Below are 21,171 nucleotides of genomic sequence, written 5' to 3'. Positions count from 1 at the left end.
CAAGGGCAGATGACAAAATCCAAACAGTCTGCTCAAAGTATTATATCAATGTTAATTTCCTGGTTTTCATTATCATTACTGAGATTGCGTTAACATTTTGAGAAGCTGGATGAATAGCATGTAGAAATGCTTTGCACTCTTTTACAAGCCTAAAATTATTTCAAAGTAAAAACTTCAGAAATAAAAGAAAAAAATAACATATGTCGTCTCTGAGGCTCAGCCTCGAGGCTGTCATAGAGAATCTATCAGCAAGGCAGCCAGAGGTCTCTGAAGTGAGACCAGCCTTAACCTCCCAGGAAAAGAGTCTCCAAAAAACAGGCTGTGTGCACAATCCACCTGTCCCCTACCACTTACAAATGCCTTCCTGTCCCGCTGTCAGAGAACCTGAAATGTCCTCATGTTTGAGGTTTGGGACTAAGCATTGCCCTCTTCCAGAAATTGTCCTTAGAAATCCAGCCCTCCATAGGTTGGGGGTGTGATGAGGAGCAGCATTTATAAGCATTTATGAGCTTGCTTGTTCTGTGAGAAGAGACCTAGAACCCTATAGCCAGGAATGTCATTGAGGGCAAAAGCAGATAAGAGAGAGTTAAACACAGAAAGGACAGGTGGCATTGACTTTACCATTTTCCTGAGGGCTAAGCCTGGCTGGCACCACTGTTCAGGAGGGATAAGCATTTGGGGAGCTATGTAGCCCCTGCATACCCCCACTTCCTTTCTGTTAGATTCAATGAATCCTAGCCTCTTTCAAGTCTAAATGGCTTTGGCATTCGAAGACCAGACCATGGAGCTACTGCACCATTACCAGGGGTCCTTATCCAGAGTTCTGGCTGCCACCTGGGTGTCTGGGACATCCCTCCCACCACTCCCATGCCAACACCTGAGTGGCCCCGTTGGGGTCCTGTGACCTCCTCTAATACCATTTATCATTTTTCCCTCTAGCCCATGGGCATCTTCTCCATCTTGGAGGAACAGTGCGTCTTCCCCAAGGCTACCGACGCCACCTTCAAGGCAGCCCTGTATGACAACCACTTGGGAAAGTCCAACAACTTCCTCAAGCCCAAGGGGGGCAAGGGCAAGGGGCCTGAGGCCCACTTTGAACTCGTCCACTATGCAGGCACTGTGAGTACCCCTCAGTGCCCCCTGTGGCCACCTTCCTGCTGCAATCAGCTCGGGTTATTATAGGTCTTTCCTGCCATGCTCTTCCTGAGACTTTCTGCCTCCAACTAGCACAGCCAAGATAGAACAGGGTGATCAGCTTGGAGAAATGACCTCTGATTCATACTGCCTCATCACTTCTCCCTCTGAGAATTCCAAAACAATCAGGGAGCAGGCACCAGTTCATCCCTCAGACCTACCAGGACCACACTATTGTCTATGGCCCTTGATTTGATGGCTAAAGCTAGATCTTGGACAGAATTTACTTGCAAAAAGAAAAAAGAAATTCCACAACCCCAGCAATTACCCCCAATTGATTAACTTATCTCTCTGACTGCTCACGGCCACCAAACCAACAAAATGAAAAAAACTGGCTTTTTCATTCATGACAAACGTAGTCCTTGGGGAAGAAGGAATTAAGTGCAGCCAGGACTCAGGTTCTATTTGAATAATGGATAGGGGAGACGTTTGTTCAGCTAGCTTTCAAGAATGAGTTTGGTTTCCTTGGGATTGCAGTATTGCCGTAAATGCCAATGCTCCTGTTACCACCAGAGTTCGTTGAACCTCTGTGGGTTTAACTGCAGAGAAACAGCAGCCTTAGGACAGAGCTGTCAGGAAAGCTGCTGTTGGATTGGGCACTGGAGCCAAGATTTTATGATCTCATCAACCATAACAATGCCAATTACTTGCAAAATGAATCGCGCCAGTGCCTAGAGCAAACAGCTGATTGTGGTGCACTACCTCACCTCCCACAATAAAATGAGAAGAGCTCTGGATCTGTAGCAATGGAATATTCAAAGTCTAATGGGGCCTATGCCCTTCTAAGAAGGCCTGGAGGTGATGAATGTCTATACTACATAAGAGAAGGAAAGCCCAAAAGTTTTAGCTTCTTATCTGCTTCCCTCAGTTCCCTATGCTCATTGGAAGAATCTGAAAAGTGCTTCCTCTTTGCCCCTCCAGCTAGGGCCACATGGCAAAATGGGAAGCAGAAATGAATGTATTTCCAATTACCTGAGTACATGGAGCCCCTCTTCCACCAGGCAATGGCCAGGGGATATGTGCCCTTGAGCAAGGAGAGACCAGACACCCTTGTAGGGAGCTCTTCATGTAGCTCAGGATTTCCCTGGTCAAGGCCAGTCATTCACATCAAGGGCTGAGGCTGGATGAAGGTCAATCCACACCTGGGTAGAAAAAGAGCCAGAGGTCAGGCAGGCTCAGAGTAGCCAACAAAGCAAGACATGCAGGAGAAGGTCACATCCTGACAGCAAGTACCTGGGGAGTCCTGGTTTGTTGGAAAAGCTCAGAGACAAGGGGCTTAAACAGGCAAATTGAAAATGCCCAAGAAAAAAAAAAAAAAAAAAAAGAAAATGCCCAAGAAAGCAGATAATGAGGCTTCCACTTCATCCTGTGGTTCAGGGATGCCCCCAGGACTCCAGAAAAGTCATCAGTAATAACCAAAGCCCAGGAAATGGGGTTTCAGGTTGATCCTGGAAGCCCAGAGCAGGCCAAAATGTAGGTTGAGGTTCTGGCTGTGGGACCTTGGAAGATTGAGGCTGGACCTGAAGGTAACCACTGGCACTTGCCCCTCCTCCAGGTGGGTTACAACATCACGGGATGGCTGGAGAAGAACAAAGACCCCCTGAATGAAACAGTGGTGGGTTTGTTCCAGAAATCATCCCTGGGACTCCTGGCCCTTCTCTTCAAAGAAGAGGAGGCTCCAGGTACAGCTGACCCCTTGTGTCTGGTCTCCCCATACCAATGCCCATTAGTGACCAAAATGGAAATAAGGAAACAAAACTCTCTCATTAAACTCTTGCTAAATGGATGAATGAATGACAAGTTGCTTGAGGTAGGCCGTGGACAATGGTGCCATGGAGAGATGCAGATGCATCCTGAGATTCCATCAACTGCGTTGATCGCTGGGCCCATATCACCTGCAGGTGGAGCAATACTGCTTTGGAAGAGTTGAGGCCCAGATGCTGTGTGCTTATTTTCTGCTCCCTGTTCTCTGTCTGAGGCAAATGCCAAACCTAGCCCTGCTTCCTATACTATGGAGGTCATGTGACCCACATGGAAACACCCCGGGTGGAAGTTGCCCAATGTGGCTGCCACTTGGAGGGGCAAGAACTGCAAATTTCCTTGAATTCAGAAATCTTTTCATCATCAACATGCAATTCCTCCAGATGGTCTGTGGGTTCTTCCTTCTCAGGCAATGGGAACAGTTTGTCCCCTTGTGTAGCCCTAAATCACAAAGGGTTACATATTCTACAGAGATCTAATGCTCTTATTGACAATAACCACAGTCATCCCATTTACCCATTCGCTGGTAGATCTCCCTTTCCTGGGATCCCTGGGTGGCGCAGCAGTTTAGCGCCTGCCTTTGGCCCAGGGCGCGATCCTGGAGACCCGGGATCGAATCCCACGTCGGGCTCCTGGTGCATGGAGCCTGCTTCTCCCTCTGCCTGTATCTCTGCCCCTCTCTCTCTGTGACTATCATAAATAAATAAAAATAAATCTTTAAAAAAAAAAAAAAAAAAAAAAAAAGATCTCCCTTTCCTATTGTGAGGGCCCCACCTTACCTAGTCCCAAGAAAAGCCTTTTTGGTTTCTTTTCTTTTTTTTTTTTTTCTTTTTAGAGAGAGAGAGAAAAAAAATTAAGAGGAGCAGAGGGGGAGAGAGAATCTCAACTGGACTCCCTGCTGAGTGTGGAGCCCAACTCAGGGATGGATCCCAGGACCCTGAGATCATGACCTGAACTGAAACCAAGAGTCAGATGTTTAACCAGCTGAGCCATCCAGGCCCCCCCCCAAGAAAAGCCTTTTTAAACCAGAGAATGCATTTCCTTGACACAGAACACTTAGCGGAGGCTGCCTGTCCCAGTGCTGTGTTCTAACATGAAACATGCTTGTCTTTCTTCCTCAGCTGGAAGCAAGAAGCAGAAGAGAGGGTCTTCCTTCATGACAGTCTCCAACTTCTACAGGGTGAGCAGGGGCTGCCCCACAGGCCACTTTGCATCCAGTGAATCCTCCCCTCCTCGAACCCTCCCTTCTAACGGGGTGGTGGTCTGCCTGCCACCTCAAAATGCAGGACAGGATGATTTCATTTCTATGTCTACGATTACCTCTTTCATTCAAGGAGTCTGTTTCCTTCTGAAGGGGTCACAGAACCACAGGACCTCAGAGCAGGAAAGACCCTTAGGGATGGTTCCACTTAACCATGTCATTTCAAACTGAAATCCAGAGAGTGGTATCAATGGACATATCAGTACCTAAGATCTTGAGCCCAAGAGTTGGCTGGTCACAACTTCCACAGATTTGGGGCACTACCGGGGATACCTTCCAAAGTGCAGAAGGGCAGCCACTAGCAAGATGTTGCCCAAAGATAGATTTATTTCTGAAGGATCTGGCCGCCCTAAGGCAGGACAGGCTATGTCATTGGAGGTATCCAAGCAGAGGAGGAGGGACCATCCAACGGGCAGGGATTTGTCCTCACAGGCACCAGAGTTTCCTTCTAGTACTAAGACTATGATGAGCCAGCATTGATTCAGGAAGGGCCCTCCTTACTGAAAGTCATGTCACCTTGGGCCAGTCCCTCTGAGAGGACAGGCACTGACCAAGATGATATCCATTGTGACAGCCACTAGCCACATGTGGCGGGTGAGTACTGGAAAAGAGGCTGGTGTGTCAGAACTCCATTTTAATTTTAAGTTTTAATTTAATTAATTGAACTCTAAACAAATACCTCTGCTGAGCATGGGGGTCCTGCAACACCAACACTGAACCCTACTCAGTCTTTCTGTTTCTTTTTCCTCTATCACCAGGAGCAGCTGAATAAGCTGATGGCCACCCTCCACAGCACTGCTCCCCATTTTGTCCGCTGTATTGTCCCCAACGAATTCAAGCAATCAGGTACATTGTGGGAATGAGTTTCCCTGTGAAGTGTTAGCTCAAATTAAGTACCCCCCTTTTACTAGTATAGTGAACACATATAGCAGTTTAATTATTTTTGAAATATGGAGTACTGTTTCTCTTTTTTGCCTCCCTGTCTTTCCACCAATTTTTCAATTGGACAATTTTGACCCACTGAAACAATAACAGTTAATAAAAATAGCTAACATTTGTTGAGCGCAAGCTGTAAGCCAGGTATGAATTAAGTCCACTTTAAAAAAAAATTTTTTTAAGATTTTATTTATTCATGAGAGACACAGAAAGAGAGGCAGAGACACAGGCATAGGGAGAAGCAGACTCCCTGCGAGGAGCCCAATGCAGACCTCGATCCCAGGACCCTGTGATCACAACCTAAGCCAAAGGCAGATGCTCAACCACTGAACCACCCAGGTGCCCTTAAGTCCACTTTTAATCACCAGGGATGATTGGGGCAAAATGGTGCACCAAAGGATCCCCCCCCAAAATGGATCATCTAGGGACACCTGAGTGGTTCAGTCAATGGAACATCAGACTCTGGTTTCAGCCCAGGTCATGATCTCAGGGTCCTGGGATTGAGCACTGCATCGGGCTCCATACTCAGCACAGAGTCCCTCTTTCTCCCCCTTTGCTCCTCTCCTTACTCAGCACACGCACTCTCTCTCTAATAAATAAAATCTTTTTAAAAAATGGATCATCCAAAAGTCATGTTCTAGCTGCTTTGTAAAGCAAAAATCATGTTCACCAGCTGGAAGTCACATTTGGGAGACCCTTTGGGTCTTGGCTGAATTGTGGGCCCCCCTGAGCAGTGATGGGAGGAAACTGGGGTCAACAATATAGATACTCAGTTAGCTTTCTGCAGTGGCAAGGAGTAGCTTGTCCCACCCGGGAGCACTGACAGCGTCCTGTGCCCTCCCTCTTGGCAGGTGTGGTGGACGCCCACCTGATCATGCACCAGCTGGCTTGTAACGGAGTCCTGGAAGGCATCCGTATTTGCAGGAAGGGCTTCCCAAACAGGATGCAGTACCCAGAGTTCAAACAGAGGTGAGTGGTGTCTCTCTGATACTGTGAGTATAATTCTCAGTTTCCAGGACTGACTGATAAAGAGTCCTGTTGTAGCAGACAGTACACCTCACAGCAGATACCACCACCACCTCACTCTCATTACTTTAGTATGCACTGGCCTGACTTTCAACTGCCAGAACCTGCATTTCTTTGCCTGAGGGCTTTCTCTGGCTCTGGAGCTTGCTTTGCTACTTGGCAGGCTGAATGTCTCAGGAAGTAATGCCTCCCCGGGAGCAGCCCTCCACCAATGACTAAGGACAATTGGCATATAAATACTTCAACTCCCTCACTCTTCTGGTGGGCTATGAGGCATGTTCTGGCTTCCAGATAAATGTCTAACAATAGGCTCTCCAGGTTAAACTTAAAAAAGATAATAAAAATAAAAAAGCCCTGATGTGTAGTGTCTTTGGATTTCCATATAAACACTCCCACGACTGATTTCGAGCCAGCGATGTGACATCACTGAATGTGGGGTTGGAAGAGATGCACACAATTGGCTCTTGCAGACCAGTGGGAGATATTCCCAGTGTCCCCTAGCAGCATCAAACCCCAGCTGCCCATTGTGATAACTGGCCTTATAACATGGCTTTTATTAACTTCCCTGACCCCCTTCCCAACTCTGCCAACCCCCCAGAATAAACTGTTTGCACTCGGAACCTTGTCTCAAGTCTGCTTCTAGGGGAACCCCAGCTAAGACCTCCACCTCAGTGATTATTTTCCTCCTTCCTGCTAGAACGTATGGCCACAGATTGATGGAGCAGGACAGGTCACTGGAGGTCATCTTATCCAAGCCCTCTGAAGGCTCTAAGCAGAGAAGGACTCTAAATCACAAAGAGGGTTGCTGGCATGTCAGGAAAAGAAACGCTTCTCCTATGCCTGGAAGAAAAGATCAGGAAGGAAAGATTTTGGTGTCTTATTTCCAGGAGCACCTGCCCACTGAACTCCTGACCTACACCAATGTTCACTTCTCAAGGTCTCCTGCCAGTCCCACCCCACTGCCTGCTGTGAGCATCTTTAAAATAGGACTAAGCCATGATTCCAAGGCCATGTAAAGATCAAAAGCATGGATGCACTTCCTGAGCTGCCAGCTTGGGCATGATGATGACCGTCATTGTCTCTCTCCCACCAGGTACCAAGTGCTAAACCCCAACGTGATTCCTCAGGGATTTGTAGACAACAAGAAGGCCTCAGAGCTGCTGCTTGGGTCCATTGACCTGGATGTGAATGAATACAAAATCGGGCATACCAAGGTAGGGCCTTCCCATGATATTCCCTCCCTAGACCACTCAGCCTTGTCCCAAGAAAATGAGCTTCAGGGCATAAATTCCAGCTCAGAGCTGACCAGTTGCCTGCCTTGGGCAAGCCCCACAGCTGCTAAGAGCCCCAGTTTCCTCCTCTGAAAAAAGCAGAGCTGATACAGCTGATCTTGTGGAATTTGGAGGGTGATTAGCAATAATGTGGGTGAGAACCCAGCTCAGAAAGGTACTTAATAAATGGTAGATGATTTCCTAGGCCTTTACAAGCCCCGGTCATGAAGCTGTATGTGTGTGTGGGGGTGGGTGAGGTCTGAGAGTGAAGCACCATCATCCCAGCCCACCCACACCCAAAGCTCTAGCCCTGAGCTGGCAGGTGAGTCGGGGTTGACTCACAGAGAATGCCTGATCCTGACTCACAGGGCCTGGGCTGCCCTGTGTCTGCCCCACTTCCTGGCCCCGCAGAGTCCTCTTGGGATCGGAAGGGCCAGACAGGCAAATGGGCCAAGGTGTCCATCTACAGCTGCCCAAGCACACTGCACCCAACATGACAACCAGGATGATCCAGGAGGAGTACTAGCTTTGCATTCGGGAGCATCAAAGCCTGCCTCTGTGCAGCCCAGAGCAGGTCACTTGCCCCTCTGGGTCTCGTGAGTGGCACAGGCAAGCACAGCTTCTCCACAGGCCTGGTGGAGTGCATGGATGCTCCAGGCTGTGTGTGCAGCCAGCACATCTGGCCACTTAGCAAATGCTCACAGAGCACCTCCTGTGCCAAGCATGGTTCAAGGCTCTAGGGATATACCAGTGAACAGAACGGAAAGAGTACCTAGCTCCCTGGAGCTCACTTTGTGGTAGCAAGTGTTGGCAGAATTGTTCTCCTCTAGAATCTGCCAGAACTGTTAGCTTTGGCCTTCTTTACAATTAAGACATGCTGTGTATAACTAATTTGACTTATAGGAACACTTCAGGTTTTGTCACAGAATCACTGAATACCAGCTGCTTCCCCTAGTTCCCAACTTTGAAGGATGAGAAACTTGAGGAAGCCTGGACAGGGGCATGGAGCTGATGTGCCCAATTCCACAGAACTAGGCAGGATGGAGCAGGCCTCAGGCCCCATGACGCTGCTCACGGGAAGGGGAGATGGGGCTGCTGTTGCCAGCATTTGACACAGCTACTGGCAGGGCAAACGGACTGTATTTTGCTGTTGTTCAAGGGTTGCATTGGGAACCTCGGGTCCAGATAAAGGCCTGGGGATTCTGGGGACAGATTTCCTCCCCAAGGATCATCTAAGCTCTGGTGGCAGAGGCAGGACAGAGAACAGGATGATTCTGCCTGTAAACTGTGTCCCTATCCCCATTGTTGGCTCACGTGGGCCCTACCCCCAGCCACACGTTCACCTCACTGCTCCTAAAAAGGACACACCTCAATGACAAGCAATTCTGAAATATCAAGAAGAATTTTATGAAATCAAGCCCAAAGTCTCAACCCCACAATGGCTAGCTCTTTGGGTTTTTGTGGGGGAGGAAGGCATGGAGAAGGAGCATTCTTTTCCATTCCTTTCCTGTTGGTATCCATAGCATCCACATAAAAGATTTAGTTGGGGGCTCTGCTCCCTGCCCCAGTGTGGGGAATTGCAGATTCTTGGGGCCGGGAGGACTCAGGGTCCTGTACTCCCATTGAACAGGAGGGGAGATCAAGACCTCCCCAAAGAGAGTGACTTGGCTAAGGTTACACAGCACATCCAAGGCAGGCTGAGGCTAGTACAGGTCTCCTGGTTCCTTCTGTCCTTCTGGAAGTTTCTGTCATGTCCTACTTGAAGCCTATGAAGATGTGTTACATTATGAAACATATTAATAATAAAACAACCACTTGTGAGCCCACTTAAAAATCCAGAACTTGGGACGCCTGGATGGCTCAGCAGTGGAGCGTCTGCCTTCAGCCCAGGGCATGATCCTGGAGATCCAGGATCGAGTCCACATCAGGCTCCCTGCTCCTCCTCTGCCTATGTCTCTGCCTGCCTCTCTCTCTGTGTCTCTAATGAATAAATAAATAAAATCTTAAAAAAAAAATCCAGAACTTAATCTTTGCATCTCTTTCCTCTCCTTCCTCCCCACCCCCAGGAATAACCTTTGTCCTGAATGTTAACCATTCCTCTGCCTTTTATTTTTTATTTTTAAAAAGATTTTTTTTTATTTATTCATAAGAGACACAGAGAGAGGCAGAGATATAGGCAGAGGGAGAAGCAGGCTCCCTGTGGGTAGACCAATGTGGGATTCAGTTCCAGGACCCGAGGATCACACCCTGGGCTGAAGGCAGACACAACTGAACCACCCAGGCGTCCTAATCCCCCTGCGTTTTAAAAAATAGTTTAATCACATATGTGTATGGCCCCAGATTTTGCCTGGTTTTGAGCTTCATGGAAATATCATACTTGGTTTATTCTTCTGTAACATGCTTCTAACACTTCATCATATTTCCAAGATGCATTCTCGTTGGTTGGTACATGACATTCATTCATTGTCACTGCCCTATCCTGCTGCCTCAGACAGCCATTCCGCAATTACTCTTTCTCCTGCCCTTGGAAATTTATTTTTCCCCCTGCAGTTATCAACAATGCTACTTTGAATATCTTTGTGCATGGTCCTATGTAGGAGTTTCTCTAGAGCAAAATTCTCAGCCTTAGCTGTACATTAGAATTATTTGGGGAGGGGTAAAAATACCAGAGCCTCACTCCAGAAATTCTTCAAAATCACCTGTGTCCAGCTATCAGCATCTTTCCAAAGCCCTCCAAGCAGAACGATGTGCAGCCAGGGCAGAGAAAGATATGTTAATGCTGAGGAGGACAGTTGCCTGTTTCAGGATGTGCAAACATCTAACTTGATGAAGGAATGCCAAATCGTTTTCTCAAACTGTTGTACCAACTCACCCTCTCCTTGATCCACAACCTAGCCAACACTTGCCTTTTTGGAAGTCTTGGAAGTTGCAGGTGGAAGGAGGAGTGATTGGTATCTTGTGACCTTAGTTTGTATTTCCCAGAGGTTGGGTGTTTCTTGTTTTTTCTAACACATTGCAAAGCTGCCCCTACTTTCCTGGGGATGTGTCCCACTCACGCACAAGAGCTTGGTGCCCAAAATTGTGCAACATTGGTCAAACTCTATATCCTTTCTACAAAGTCAACCTCACCCTGCCCTCATTATCCCCTCTTCCCACTCCCAGATCCATAGGGGATCCATAGGGGATCATGACTGTTCAAAGGCTATTTTGCATGACGGTAAAGAGGGAAGGCCCTTTGCCACCCTGACTGTTGGGCAGTCACTGTAGCAGTGAGGATTATGATGATCTCACATTTTACTTATACCTTCACAGTTTATACAAGACTTTTCCACCCAATATCTCTATCTAATCCTTACTGCAACCCTTAGGGAGGGATCAGCATCCCCATTTCACAGATGAGGAACTGAGGCCCTGAAATGTGAGGAGACACATCCAGGGTGCCCAGCTAGTAAGTGCAAGGCCAGGGCTGGGGCCTGTAGGAGGATCCACGGGTGAGAGAAAACAGTCACTGGGGCCAGCAGTCTCCCTGCTATTGGAGGTCTCCAGGCCAGGGCCAGCTATTCCTGAGGGGCCTCAGACACCAGTGCCAGATGGGCTCTCTTAACTTTTAAGGACCTCTTGGAACCTCTGGTACTTTGACTTAAAACTCCCAAGTGGCTGCCACTTGGTGACAGCTGGGCTATTTTCAGATGAGTGTGTCCTTTCCCCAGGTATTCTTCCGAGCGGGCATCCTGGCTAAGCTTGAGGACATGCGGGACGAACGTCTGGCCAAAATCATGACAATGTTGCAGTGTCGCCTCCGGGGTTTCCTTATGAGGATTGAGTTCAAGAAGATGCTGGAACGAAGGTAGCCCTCACAAGCACCAGTGGGGCAGAACCACAGAGGCCACATTCACCCGCACAGAATGAGCAGAGACCATGCCACACACACAGCAGTCAGCTCCATTAGCAACACTGGGTAGTGAGATGAGGGAAGGGTGCCAATGTCTTCACTGGCCCAAAGAACCCTGTTTGGAGCCTGTATTAGTTTTCTGGAGCTGCCATAACAAAGCACCACAGCTGGGTGCCTTAACACAGTGGAAACATTTTCTCACTGTTCCAGAAGCCAGCCCATCTGAAATTAAGGTGTTTCAGGCCACACTCCCTCTGAAGCTCCAGAGGAGGACCCTGTTTTGCTTCTTACAGCCCTGGTGGCCCTAGGCATTTCTTGGCTTGTGGCTGCATCATTCTGATCTCTGCCTCTGTCTTGGCAAGGCCCTGCCTCTGTGTCTGTGTCTCCACACAGGCTTCCTTCTTATGTGGACACCAGGCATCTTGGGTTGGGGGCCCACCTTTTTCCAGTATGACTTCCTCTTAACCTAAGTGATGACATCTGCAAAGACTCTATTTCCAAACCAGGTCACATTCATGGGAACTGGGGGTTAGGACTTGAGCATATCTTTTTGGAGGGGGACACGATCCAACCCTTAACAAGGACCACCTAATATAAACCCTTCTCTTGCAGCCTATAAGGCACTTCCCCTTATTGATCAGTGTGATGATACTGTGACTCAGACTACCCTGGCTGGCCTCTACCTGACTCTGGCTCTTTGTGGCCCTAGTAATAATAGCAGTGATGAGCCAATAACCACAATAATGAGTTTCTGATATCCACCAGGCCCTCCTTGACCCCGGCTGAAGGCAGGGACACCAGTTAGGGGCTGAGGGTAGGACAGCAGCCCAATCCAACCCAGGGCCTTGGCACACAGGAGGTCCTCAGTAAATGACAGCCCAGTGAAGCTGCCAGGGACAAGGAAGTGGATTCCAGAGATTGCAGATGGATAGGATTCAGAGCGTAATGGGTGATTGAAGAAGGGAAATGTAAGAAGAAGTGAGTGGTCTGTCTCAGCCTTGTGCTGTCCAGGAGGCCAGGCCCTGACACCTGCACTTTAATCCACACAACCCCGGATTCCTTTTTTGCAGAATGGGCCTGAAAGTCATCCAGCGGAACACACGCAAATTCCTGGAGCTGCGTTTCTGGGGCTGGTGGAAGCTCTACAACAAGGTAGGGCTCAGGAACAGGCCAGCCTGCTGCTGCCCAGGAGGACAGGGGGCCTGAGCTCAGCCTGGGTGGGGGAGCCTCTCGAGAGTAGGAGGCCACAGGATGCTGCAGGGACAGTCCAAAAATGAGATGAAGGAGGAATCCAGCCTCCTTCCAGACAGGCTAATTCCTCCCTGAGGAAAACATCAGTGTGTCTTCCCACCTCATCTCGTCCCTGAAAATAGCATCCTGTTAGGATGGAAAGCATTCCCTACCCCCAGACACACACACACACACACACACACACACACACACACACACACAGAGTAGGCTTGGTTATCAGCACCTCCCCCTGGACATGTCGAGGCATCTTCAACTCCTTTGCGAGGCATCTTCAACTCCTTTAGTTAAGTCCAGCTTTAGAGGTGGAGTGACCTCAGGAAATCCTGGGATCTGACCTCCCTGTTCCCAGGTTCTTCTGAGACAGCAGAGAGAGGGTGAGTCAGCCAGGTGGTGGGGCTACAGGACCTCCAAGCAGCCAGCCTACCCTTAACCAATGCAGGAGGCCATGAGCCATCCTCCTGATGTAGGTGGAATCATACTAGGTGACGGTATGCACACCTTTGGCCCCCATTCCAGGGGAACACAGTGCTGGGAACCAGAGGTGGCTGGATGCAGGGCTGCTGCATTCCGGAGACAGGAGGATGGTGTTGTTTCAAGGGGAGCCTTGTGGAGTGGGGGACAGGCTCCAGGTCATCTCTGTGGCCTTGAGGCCCCTACGGCTCATGTAGAAGTTTCTTTCTACTCCCCATAGGAAAGTACTATCTAACACAGTGCTAGCCACAGGTTCAAAGGAGAGATAGCAAACTCTGTATCTCCAAAGGTCAGCCCCCTCCTGGGCCTGAGATCGCGGAGGAGTCCAGATGAGCATTTCTCAAAGTTCAGTCATCGCTGGTAACTTCCCCACTTGTTCTACAACTGACCTCCTTTTCTTATGTCAACTCACTTTTTTATTCTGAAATTTGTATTTTAAAAGGAAACTTTGTATCCTCATCTGCTTTAATCTCATCCTAAGCAAGCATTATCCACAAAATGCTGGATGTGACGAGTGCTTTTCTGTTTTTTTAAAAAATTATTTCAAAAAATGTATTTAATTTCTTATTTTTAAAAGTTATTTTTATTTTTTAAGATTTTATCCATTTATTCATGAGAGACACAGAGAGAGATCGAGAAAGGCAGAGACACAGGCAGAGGGAGAAGCAGGCTCTATGCAAGGAGCCCGACACGGGACTCGATCCCAGGTCTCCAGGATTGTGCCCTGGGCGGAAAGCAGCTCTACACCACTGAGCCACCTGGGCTGCCCTAAAAGTTATTTTTAAAGTAACTATGTAACAATGAATATCTAAGGATTTCTGTGCAATGCTAAATCTATCCCACTTGAGCCTTTGGTATTTGTGTCACCCTCTGTGAAGCTCCAGACTAACAGCCTTTAAGATTCTTCCAGGCAGGGGGCACCTGGGTGGCTCAGTGGTTGAGTGTCTCTGCCTTTGGCTCAGGTCATGATCCCAGGGTCCCCACTGGGCTCCCCACAGCGAGCCTGCTTCTCCCTCTGCCTGTGCCTCTCTCTCTGGGTCTCTCATGAATAAATAAATAAAATCTTAAAAAAAAAAAAAAGAAAAAAATAAGAAAGATTATTCCAGGCAAGACACCACCCACAGTCACAGATGAGGGGTCAAAGCCTGGAAACTTCCCCATTCTTTACTAGAAATTAAAACTTCAAAATAAATAAATAAATAAATAAATAAATAAATAAATAAATAAATAAATAAAAATAAAACTTCACCAATTAAACATGGCGGAGCAAGGTCCTGTTCCATTGAGTAAAACAGTTAAAACTAAAAATCCTTTACTGTTAGTTTTTAACTAAGCTCTAATCTTATTGAAGCTAGATAGGATTGATGGGGAAGAAAAACAAACCACGTTGCAGAGGCTTTTACTGAATAGAAAGTGTTACATAGTTGTGTGTTTATGTGGACCTGCCCCAGTGGTATCCCACGTCCCCACAGCTCAGGCTGGCAATGAGGCTTCCCTGTCATCTTGGAAGATAGGTGATGCCTTCTCCCAAATCCATCTCCACAGGGCGTTTGCCACCCCCCCCCCCCCAGAAACACATCCATTGATCAGGAAATACCCTGAGGGCCTGTCCCACCTGTTCTGCTCAGAGCTGCAGGGACACAGGAAAGCAAGAGGGAGGTTTTTGCGGGGCTAGAGGTCTAGCAGGGCAGAGAAGTACAGGTGGATGGAGCTGAAGGACCCAGGCTCCCTTGCAGGGTAAGAAGGGCCAAATGCATGTAGAGGTCAGGATGGGTGCAGCGGGTACAGAAGAGTAGTGAGTAGCTGCTGCAGACCAACACACAAAGCAGGCCCAACCATACAGAGATCAGAGCCAGAGGGGCGGAGGCCGCGAGGCAGAACTGCAGCCTAGCTGGAGTGGGGTGGGCAAGGCTTTGTTGTGGAAAGACCACGTAGAGGGCTGGGACTTCACGCTGGGGACCAGATGAAAGAAGTGAGAGAGAAAGACTGAGAATATACACAAGACAGAGAGACAGAAAGAGAGAGAGAGAGAGAGAGAGAGAGAGGAACAAGTAAGGGAGAAAGGTGAGGAAAACCAGGGTTCCCAAGCACACACAATTTACAGAGCATTTATAAGCACTGGGCACAGCTAGACACCAACAAACACCCAGTTTGGTGTCTCTTAGGATCCAAGAGCATCCTGAGGATTGGTTCTAAGCAAGGATGGGCCTTCTCTGTGGAGGCTAGGGATGTTTTAGGGCAGCTATGGAGAGGCTCCAACGTCACTGCTGCAGCATGAGCTTTCCACCCCACCAGGGGTGTGAAGTCCCACTGGAGGCTGAGCCCCACAGCCCACCACTGTGCCCCCCACCCCCCCTAAAATGGTATGGTGTTGCTCACCACTCAGGTCAAGCCGCTCCTGAATGTGGCTCGTCAAGAGGAGGAGATGAAGGCCAAGGAGGAGGAGCTGAGGAACGCCATGTCCAAGACACAGGAGCTGCTCAACAGGGTAAAGGAGCTGGAGGAGAAGATGGCCACACTCAGCCAGGAGAAGAATGACCTCACCATCCAGCTCCAGGCGGTATGTGGGGGCTGGGGTGGGGGGGCGAGATGAGGTGTGGGAGCTGGGGGCCCTGGCAACTACCAGGATTCCAGGGTCACTGAGAGTCAGACCTAGGGAGGGAGGGACAGCCTTCGAAGAAGCTGTGTAGGAGCAAGGTCACAGCAGTAGAAGGACCACCCATTGATAGAAGCACCTTCCTGGGCTCCACCCCTTTATGCCTCATACATAAGATTATTTCCCTTAGCTTGCAGACAGAAAAACTGAATGTCAATAATGTTATGCCATGAAGCATAAATCACATAGTCTGGTTGGACTCTCTGGCCAACTGTTGTCTCACGCCCCTGACCCCATCTTGGGGAGACCCTGGTGGACACCCAGGTTGTCCCTCTTCCACCACTTCCTGTGCGTTTGACTTTTGACAATTCTGCTTCCCCTGCCTATTAGCTCCCATGTTCCTGAACTGTAGCTTACAGTAAGACGTGCCTGGCTGGCTTCGCGGGGTTGTTGTAAGGAGGATTCGTGGATGGGAAGTGGTTTGTTAACACAGAAGTACTAAAATCAGCACTGGGAGTCATTCGGGCAGATAGCCCAGGCCTCACTGACAGATGGAGGCATAGGCACATCCAGGCTCAGCAGATGGGATGGCACAGCCTGAAGTACCAGTGCTGTCCTCGACTTCTCCTGGACCACCTCTGCTAAAACCTTAACTGGGATTCCGTTAAAGTGCAGACTTAAATGCGGCAGGCCTCAGGGGAAGCCTGAGATTTTTTTGCATCCCAACCGGTTCACAGGTGATGCAGCTGTCGGTCTGGGGATGGCCCTGCTAGACTGTGTTTTGTCACACACATCGCATGGAGTTTGGAGCTAGTGCTCAGACCCCTTTGGGACTCTTTTGACTGGTGGTGTTCTTTCTTCCTCCAGGAGCAAGAGAACGTGATAGATGCCGAGGAGCGCCTGACCCAGATGATGAAGACCAAAATGGACCTGGAGAGCCAGATCTCAGACATGCGGGAGCGGCTGGAGGAAGAGGAAGGTACAGCAGCCTCCCTGAGTGCCACCAAGCGCAAGCTGGAGGGGGAGATGAGCGACCTGAAGCGGGATCTGGAGGGCCTGGAGACCACGCTGGCCAAGACAGAGAAGGAGAAGCAGGTGAGGGGGCCCTGGAGCCTGACCCCACTCCTTATAAGAACAGGGAACCCTGTGGAGGGGTCATACCTGGAGCTCCCACAGCAGCACTGCCCAGGGCCCTAGCCACCTGCCACATGGGGCTATTTTAACTTAACTCAATGCAATTTAAAATGTGGTTCCTCTGCTGACCTAGCTGCATTTTGAGTGCTCAAAAGCCACACGTGGCTAGCGCTACCACGTTGGATCGTTGGATGGTTGGATCGTTGGATTGTTGGATCGGCAAATCTGGTGGGGCCCCAGAGCCTACTCCCTAAGGCACTGCTGACATCTGAGGACCGGACTTGGAATAACAAAGCCTAAACTGGTGGCTCTCACAGCTCTCCTTACCCTAAGATTCCTACTTGGTTGGTTGGGATATGCCCTGGGCGTTAGCATTTCTCAGGCTCCCAAGTGGCTTTGGACTACAGCCAAGCTGAAGAGCCCCTCTCTCCGAGCCAGTGCCTCCCCTGAGGGCGTTTCCAGCCTTAAGGGCCTGTCTCTCTCCTGCCCCCATTTCCAGGCCCTGGATCATAGGGTCCGCACCCTGACTGGGGACCTCTCGCTCCGTGAGGACTCCATCGCCAAGCTCCAGAAGGAGAAGAGGGCCCTGGAGGAGCTGCATCAGGTAGGCAGCACTGGCTTCCCCTTGGCAGAGCAGGTGAAGCTTGGAGACTGGAGACCTGGACTCAAATCTTGGCTTTGCTGCCCCTCTGCTGGGGCCTGTTGGGGAAGTCACCAAGTCTCCCAAAATCTCGGTTTCCTCATCAGTGAAGTGGGCACTGTCATGTCTTGTTGCTCTCCTCCCAGGTTTGTTGTGAGTGGGGTGACTATAATTTATCACCCAAACTAGGACAGTTTGAGTGAAAGAGGGCAGCAGGCATGAGCAGGATGGTCCCTGATGCAAGGTATGTCCCCAGACACATCAGGATGAAGTGTGGTGCGTGGAAGTGCCCTTTGAGTGCTGATGTACCAGCAAACCCTGATCCATCTCGGCAACAAAGGGCATGAGCTTTTGCCATGGGGAGACTTATTCGAGTGTTATGGGCTCAGGCTCCTGAATGCAGAGCCAGCTCTGACCAGCCACCAGTGCTGACCGTGGCACAGACCACTTCCCAGCTCTGGAGATGCAGGTACACAGAGCAAGCTGAAGCCCAGAACCAAACCATGGACCCCATCGCCATGCTTGCTGACACCGTGAACACACAACAGATTCTCTGAATGCCTCACTCTCCCACCTCTGGAAATATTTCCCCTTAGACTGGAACTCTCAACCACTTCAAACTCAGAGCCTCCCTTCTATAACAAATATGGTCAATTCTCCTTACTCTAGGTAGTCATGTTCTAAAAAGTCACCACAAACACTGAGGTAGCAAATACTGAACCTCAGTTTTAAGGGGTTAGGTTCCTGCCAGCCTCTGGTTACATTTTTGTCAGCCAATCAATACGGAATACATAGGATTACAATCAATATGTTACCTTGTTTTATGAGCGTTTCTGTTGAAAGACACTATTTGGTCCATATTGTAGATTTCTGAACATTGAGCTCACGGTCAACAGCCCTATATTTCGCACCAGAACAAAGCTTATCTGACATACAAATTTCCTCTGTGAGGGCACAGCACAGCCTTCTTGTGCTTGGGAATACTAGACAGCACAGCAGCACTGTGCATGGGGCCATGTTATAAGCAAAATCACCAAAACAAAAACCATAGCACTGAAAAGACTGTGAAAAAGATACTTGTTTGCAGTCTGAGGAAACCAGAAGGCAGAGCATCACCTTATTCAACTGCAGCTGGGAATGCGCACTCCAGGAGACTCCAATTTTTTGCTGCCTGCGCGTGTCTGCAAATGACCATGAAAGCACCACAAGTATTGATTTGGGATTACAAATAAATTTTAGATAGTAGGCAAACTGAAAAATAGATAATCTCCAAATAACGAGCACAGAGCCTCTCTTACTATCCTAAAATAAAAATTATTATAAATAGCATATAACTTAAAAAAAATCAATAGGGTGCCCTCTATTTAAGGGGGGATGTGAATAGAATGTAATTTATAATAGATAATGGGGCTGTCGCTGTGTAAAAGCTCAGGAGATCCACTAGAAGACGTTGTGAGCAGGAGGCTATCCACCCGAGCCTGCCTAGGTGGCTATAGAGGGTGTGTTGGTGATGCAGATAGCCAAGTGTGGCTGGAGTTTACAAAATGGTAAAGAACTCTCAGGGAGATTTTGACAATAACAAATCTTCTCTCAGTTTTCATTGTGGAAAACTGGTAGATCATTCTTTAAAATGTAGTATATACTAAATGAAAAATAAAATAGTTGAGTCATATGTAAAGTGGTACCAAGTGGTGCCAGGTGCTATGTTCAGAAGAGTATGATTATTGCTTTATTTACGTGAATGCCTGGGTGGGGCATCAAGTGTGTGGACTGAAGAATGATTCCTCATGGTGCTGGACCGTCCAGAGCATGCCAAGATGTCCAGTAGCCCTGGAACCACCCACAAAGTGCCAGTGGGGCCCCCAATCGTGGTGACATCCAAAAGCCCCCCACAAATTTCTGATATGTCCCATGGGGAACCAGAGTCTCACTGGCCATCGAGGGCCACCTGAAGCTAACAGGTGCTTGGGTCTGCCCCCAACTCACCTGGCAGTAGGGGCAGGAGCATGGTAGCTGTCCACTGAGCTCAGAAGTGATGGCCAAGAACCAGGTCTATTCAGCTGCTCCTGCATGATTCATGGGACACACGTGTGTATCTTTTCCTCCAGAAAACCCTTGATGACCTGCAAGCTGAGGAGGACAAGGTGAACCACCTGACCAAGACCAACAGCAAGCTCAGCACCCAGATCCATGAGGTGATGCCCTGTTGCTGTAGACAATTCTATACCTCAGGGGCTGGGTCCATGCTGGGGCACGGAGCCCTCAGACACATTTGGGGAACTGGACTGACCCATGCCCCTGGGGAAGCGAGGGCCTCTTTGAGGCTACAGCTAAGGAACCAGGCCCAGTCTGGTTCCTTATCACATTCTGGTCTCAGACTCACCCCCCACCCCCACTTTCTCTTGTTTTTGTTGTTTCTGCAGCTGGAGGATAACTGGGAACAAGAAAAGAAAATCCGGGCAGAGGTGGAAAAGGCTCGTCGGAAAGCTGAGAGTGACCTGAAGATGACCATTGACAATCTCAATGATATGGAACGGTCCAAGCTAGACCTGGAGGAGGTGGTGAAAAAGTATGCTCATGCAGTCCTTTATTCTGCCCACAACAACATTAGCAGTATCAAGCACTTCCTGGATGGTGCCAGGTGCCAGGCACTGTGCTGAGGGTTTCGTGTGCTTTAATGCATGTCCCCAGCACCCACCATGTGCCAGACACTGTGCCCAGCACAGAGGATATAGGAAGGGGACAGTAGGTGCTGCCCATCCACAGGGAGCTCCCAGCTTCACACAGGGCCTGTTGGGCGCCAGCAATGAGACCAGTACTACAACAAGGCACCTGCCCCTAAAGGCAGGGAGTCTTCGTAGAAACCCACAAGCCAGGTTTTCAAAGATCACAAGGAGTTGAGGTGGGTACTTTATCAGTATCGCTCCAGCAAACACATGGGAGACAGGTGAAGTGGAGAAAAACTGGAAGCCAGAAAGCAATCAGAAGTCCAGGTGTAAGCTTGAACCAAGTAAGAGGCTGAGGGAATGGAGATGAGGAGTCAGACAAGGCAGGCTCTCAAGGAGTGGAATTTGAACAATACATCTTTGAGGTACATTTGGTAAGGCAGTTTCAAAGCACCACAGACTGCCAGAAGGGTGTGCAGCTACTAGCTCTGTGTCTCGGCATATTTCTTCTGTGGCACACTCAGAAGGTGCACGTGACCTTTACCATCCTACTCATCCACTTGGTCTCTGGTGTCTTAGTTTGCATATGTGGATCCTTGGCACATGGCACCCACTTATCAGAAGGAGATACCCTCTTGTGGAAAGTTTTTAGAGGAAATTTTTCCCTAAAAAGGCAAAGCATCCTGGTGATTCTGGAGTCCCTAAAATATAAGCTGTACCAAGAGCAGTGATTTCTGTCTGGTTTGTTCACTGATGTGTCCCTGGAACCCCAAACATAGTAGAGACACAATGAACTTGTACATAGTACAAGTAGAGACTCAATAAACTGGCACATAGTAGGGACTCAATAAACTTGTACCAAATTAAGAAGTGAATGAATAAGCAGATGGAAAGCATGTGCAGCAGATTCTGGGGTTCTGCAGGGTGAGACCTTCTGGGCCGTCTGAAGGCCCGGAACTGGGGGATGAGTGGGTTTCAGCAGGTTCCAGGCTTCCTCCAGCAGCCAAGATTCTGTTCCTTTGCCAGCCAGCTGGTCTCCCCTTAGAACTTTTCCTCAGGAGGCCAAACCTTC

General features: G+C 49.0%; 1 protein-coding gene across 1 annotated transcript in view; it reads left to right on the top strand.

Annotated features, from left to right (window-relative positions):
• The window catches only part of MYH16 (myosin heavy chain 16), a 64,249-nt gene that overhangs the window by 14,655 nt on the left and 28,423 nt on the right, over nucleotides 1-21,171 (top strand). The window contains exons 13-25 of the mRNA XM_025986185.2: nucleotides 940-1,119; nucleotides 2,750-2,876; nucleotides 4,077-4,135; nucleotides 4,975-5,062; nucleotides 6,004-6,121; nucleotides 7,272-7,392; nucleotides 11,160-11,296; nucleotides 12,412-12,493; nucleotides 15,450-15,623; nucleotides 16,527-16,754; nucleotides 17,293-17,397; nucleotides 19,542-19,628; nucleotides 19,857-20,002. Coding sequence (XP_025841970.1) covers nucleotides 940-1,119; nucleotides 2,750-2,876; nucleotides 4,077-4,135; nucleotides 4,975-5,062; nucleotides 6,004-6,121; nucleotides 7,272-7,392; nucleotides 11,160-11,296; nucleotides 12,412-12,493; nucleotides 15,450-15,623; nucleotides 16,527-16,754; nucleotides 17,293-17,397; nucleotides 19,542-19,628; nucleotides 19,857-20,002 — 1,652 coding nt within the window. The remainder of the gene's footprint in view (nucleotides 1-939; nucleotides 1,120-2,749; nucleotides 2,877-4,076; nucleotides 4,136-4,974; nucleotides 5,063-6,003; nucleotides 6,122-7,271; nucleotides 7,393-11,159; nucleotides 11,297-12,411; nucleotides 12,494-15,449; nucleotides 15,624-16,526; nucleotides 16,755-17,292; nucleotides 17,398-19,541; nucleotides 19,629-19,856; nucleotides 20,003-21,171) is intronic.

Source organism: Vulpes vulpes, chromosome 3 (assembly GCF_048418805.1).
Source record: "Vulpes vulpes isolate BD-2025 chromosome 3, VulVul3, whole genome shotgun sequence".
Taxonomy (NCBI): domain Eukaryota; kingdom Metazoa; phylum Chordata; class Mammalia; order Carnivora; family Canidae; genus Vulpes; species Vulpes vulpes.
This window is presented reverse-complemented; position numbering and strand designations above follow the sequence as displayed.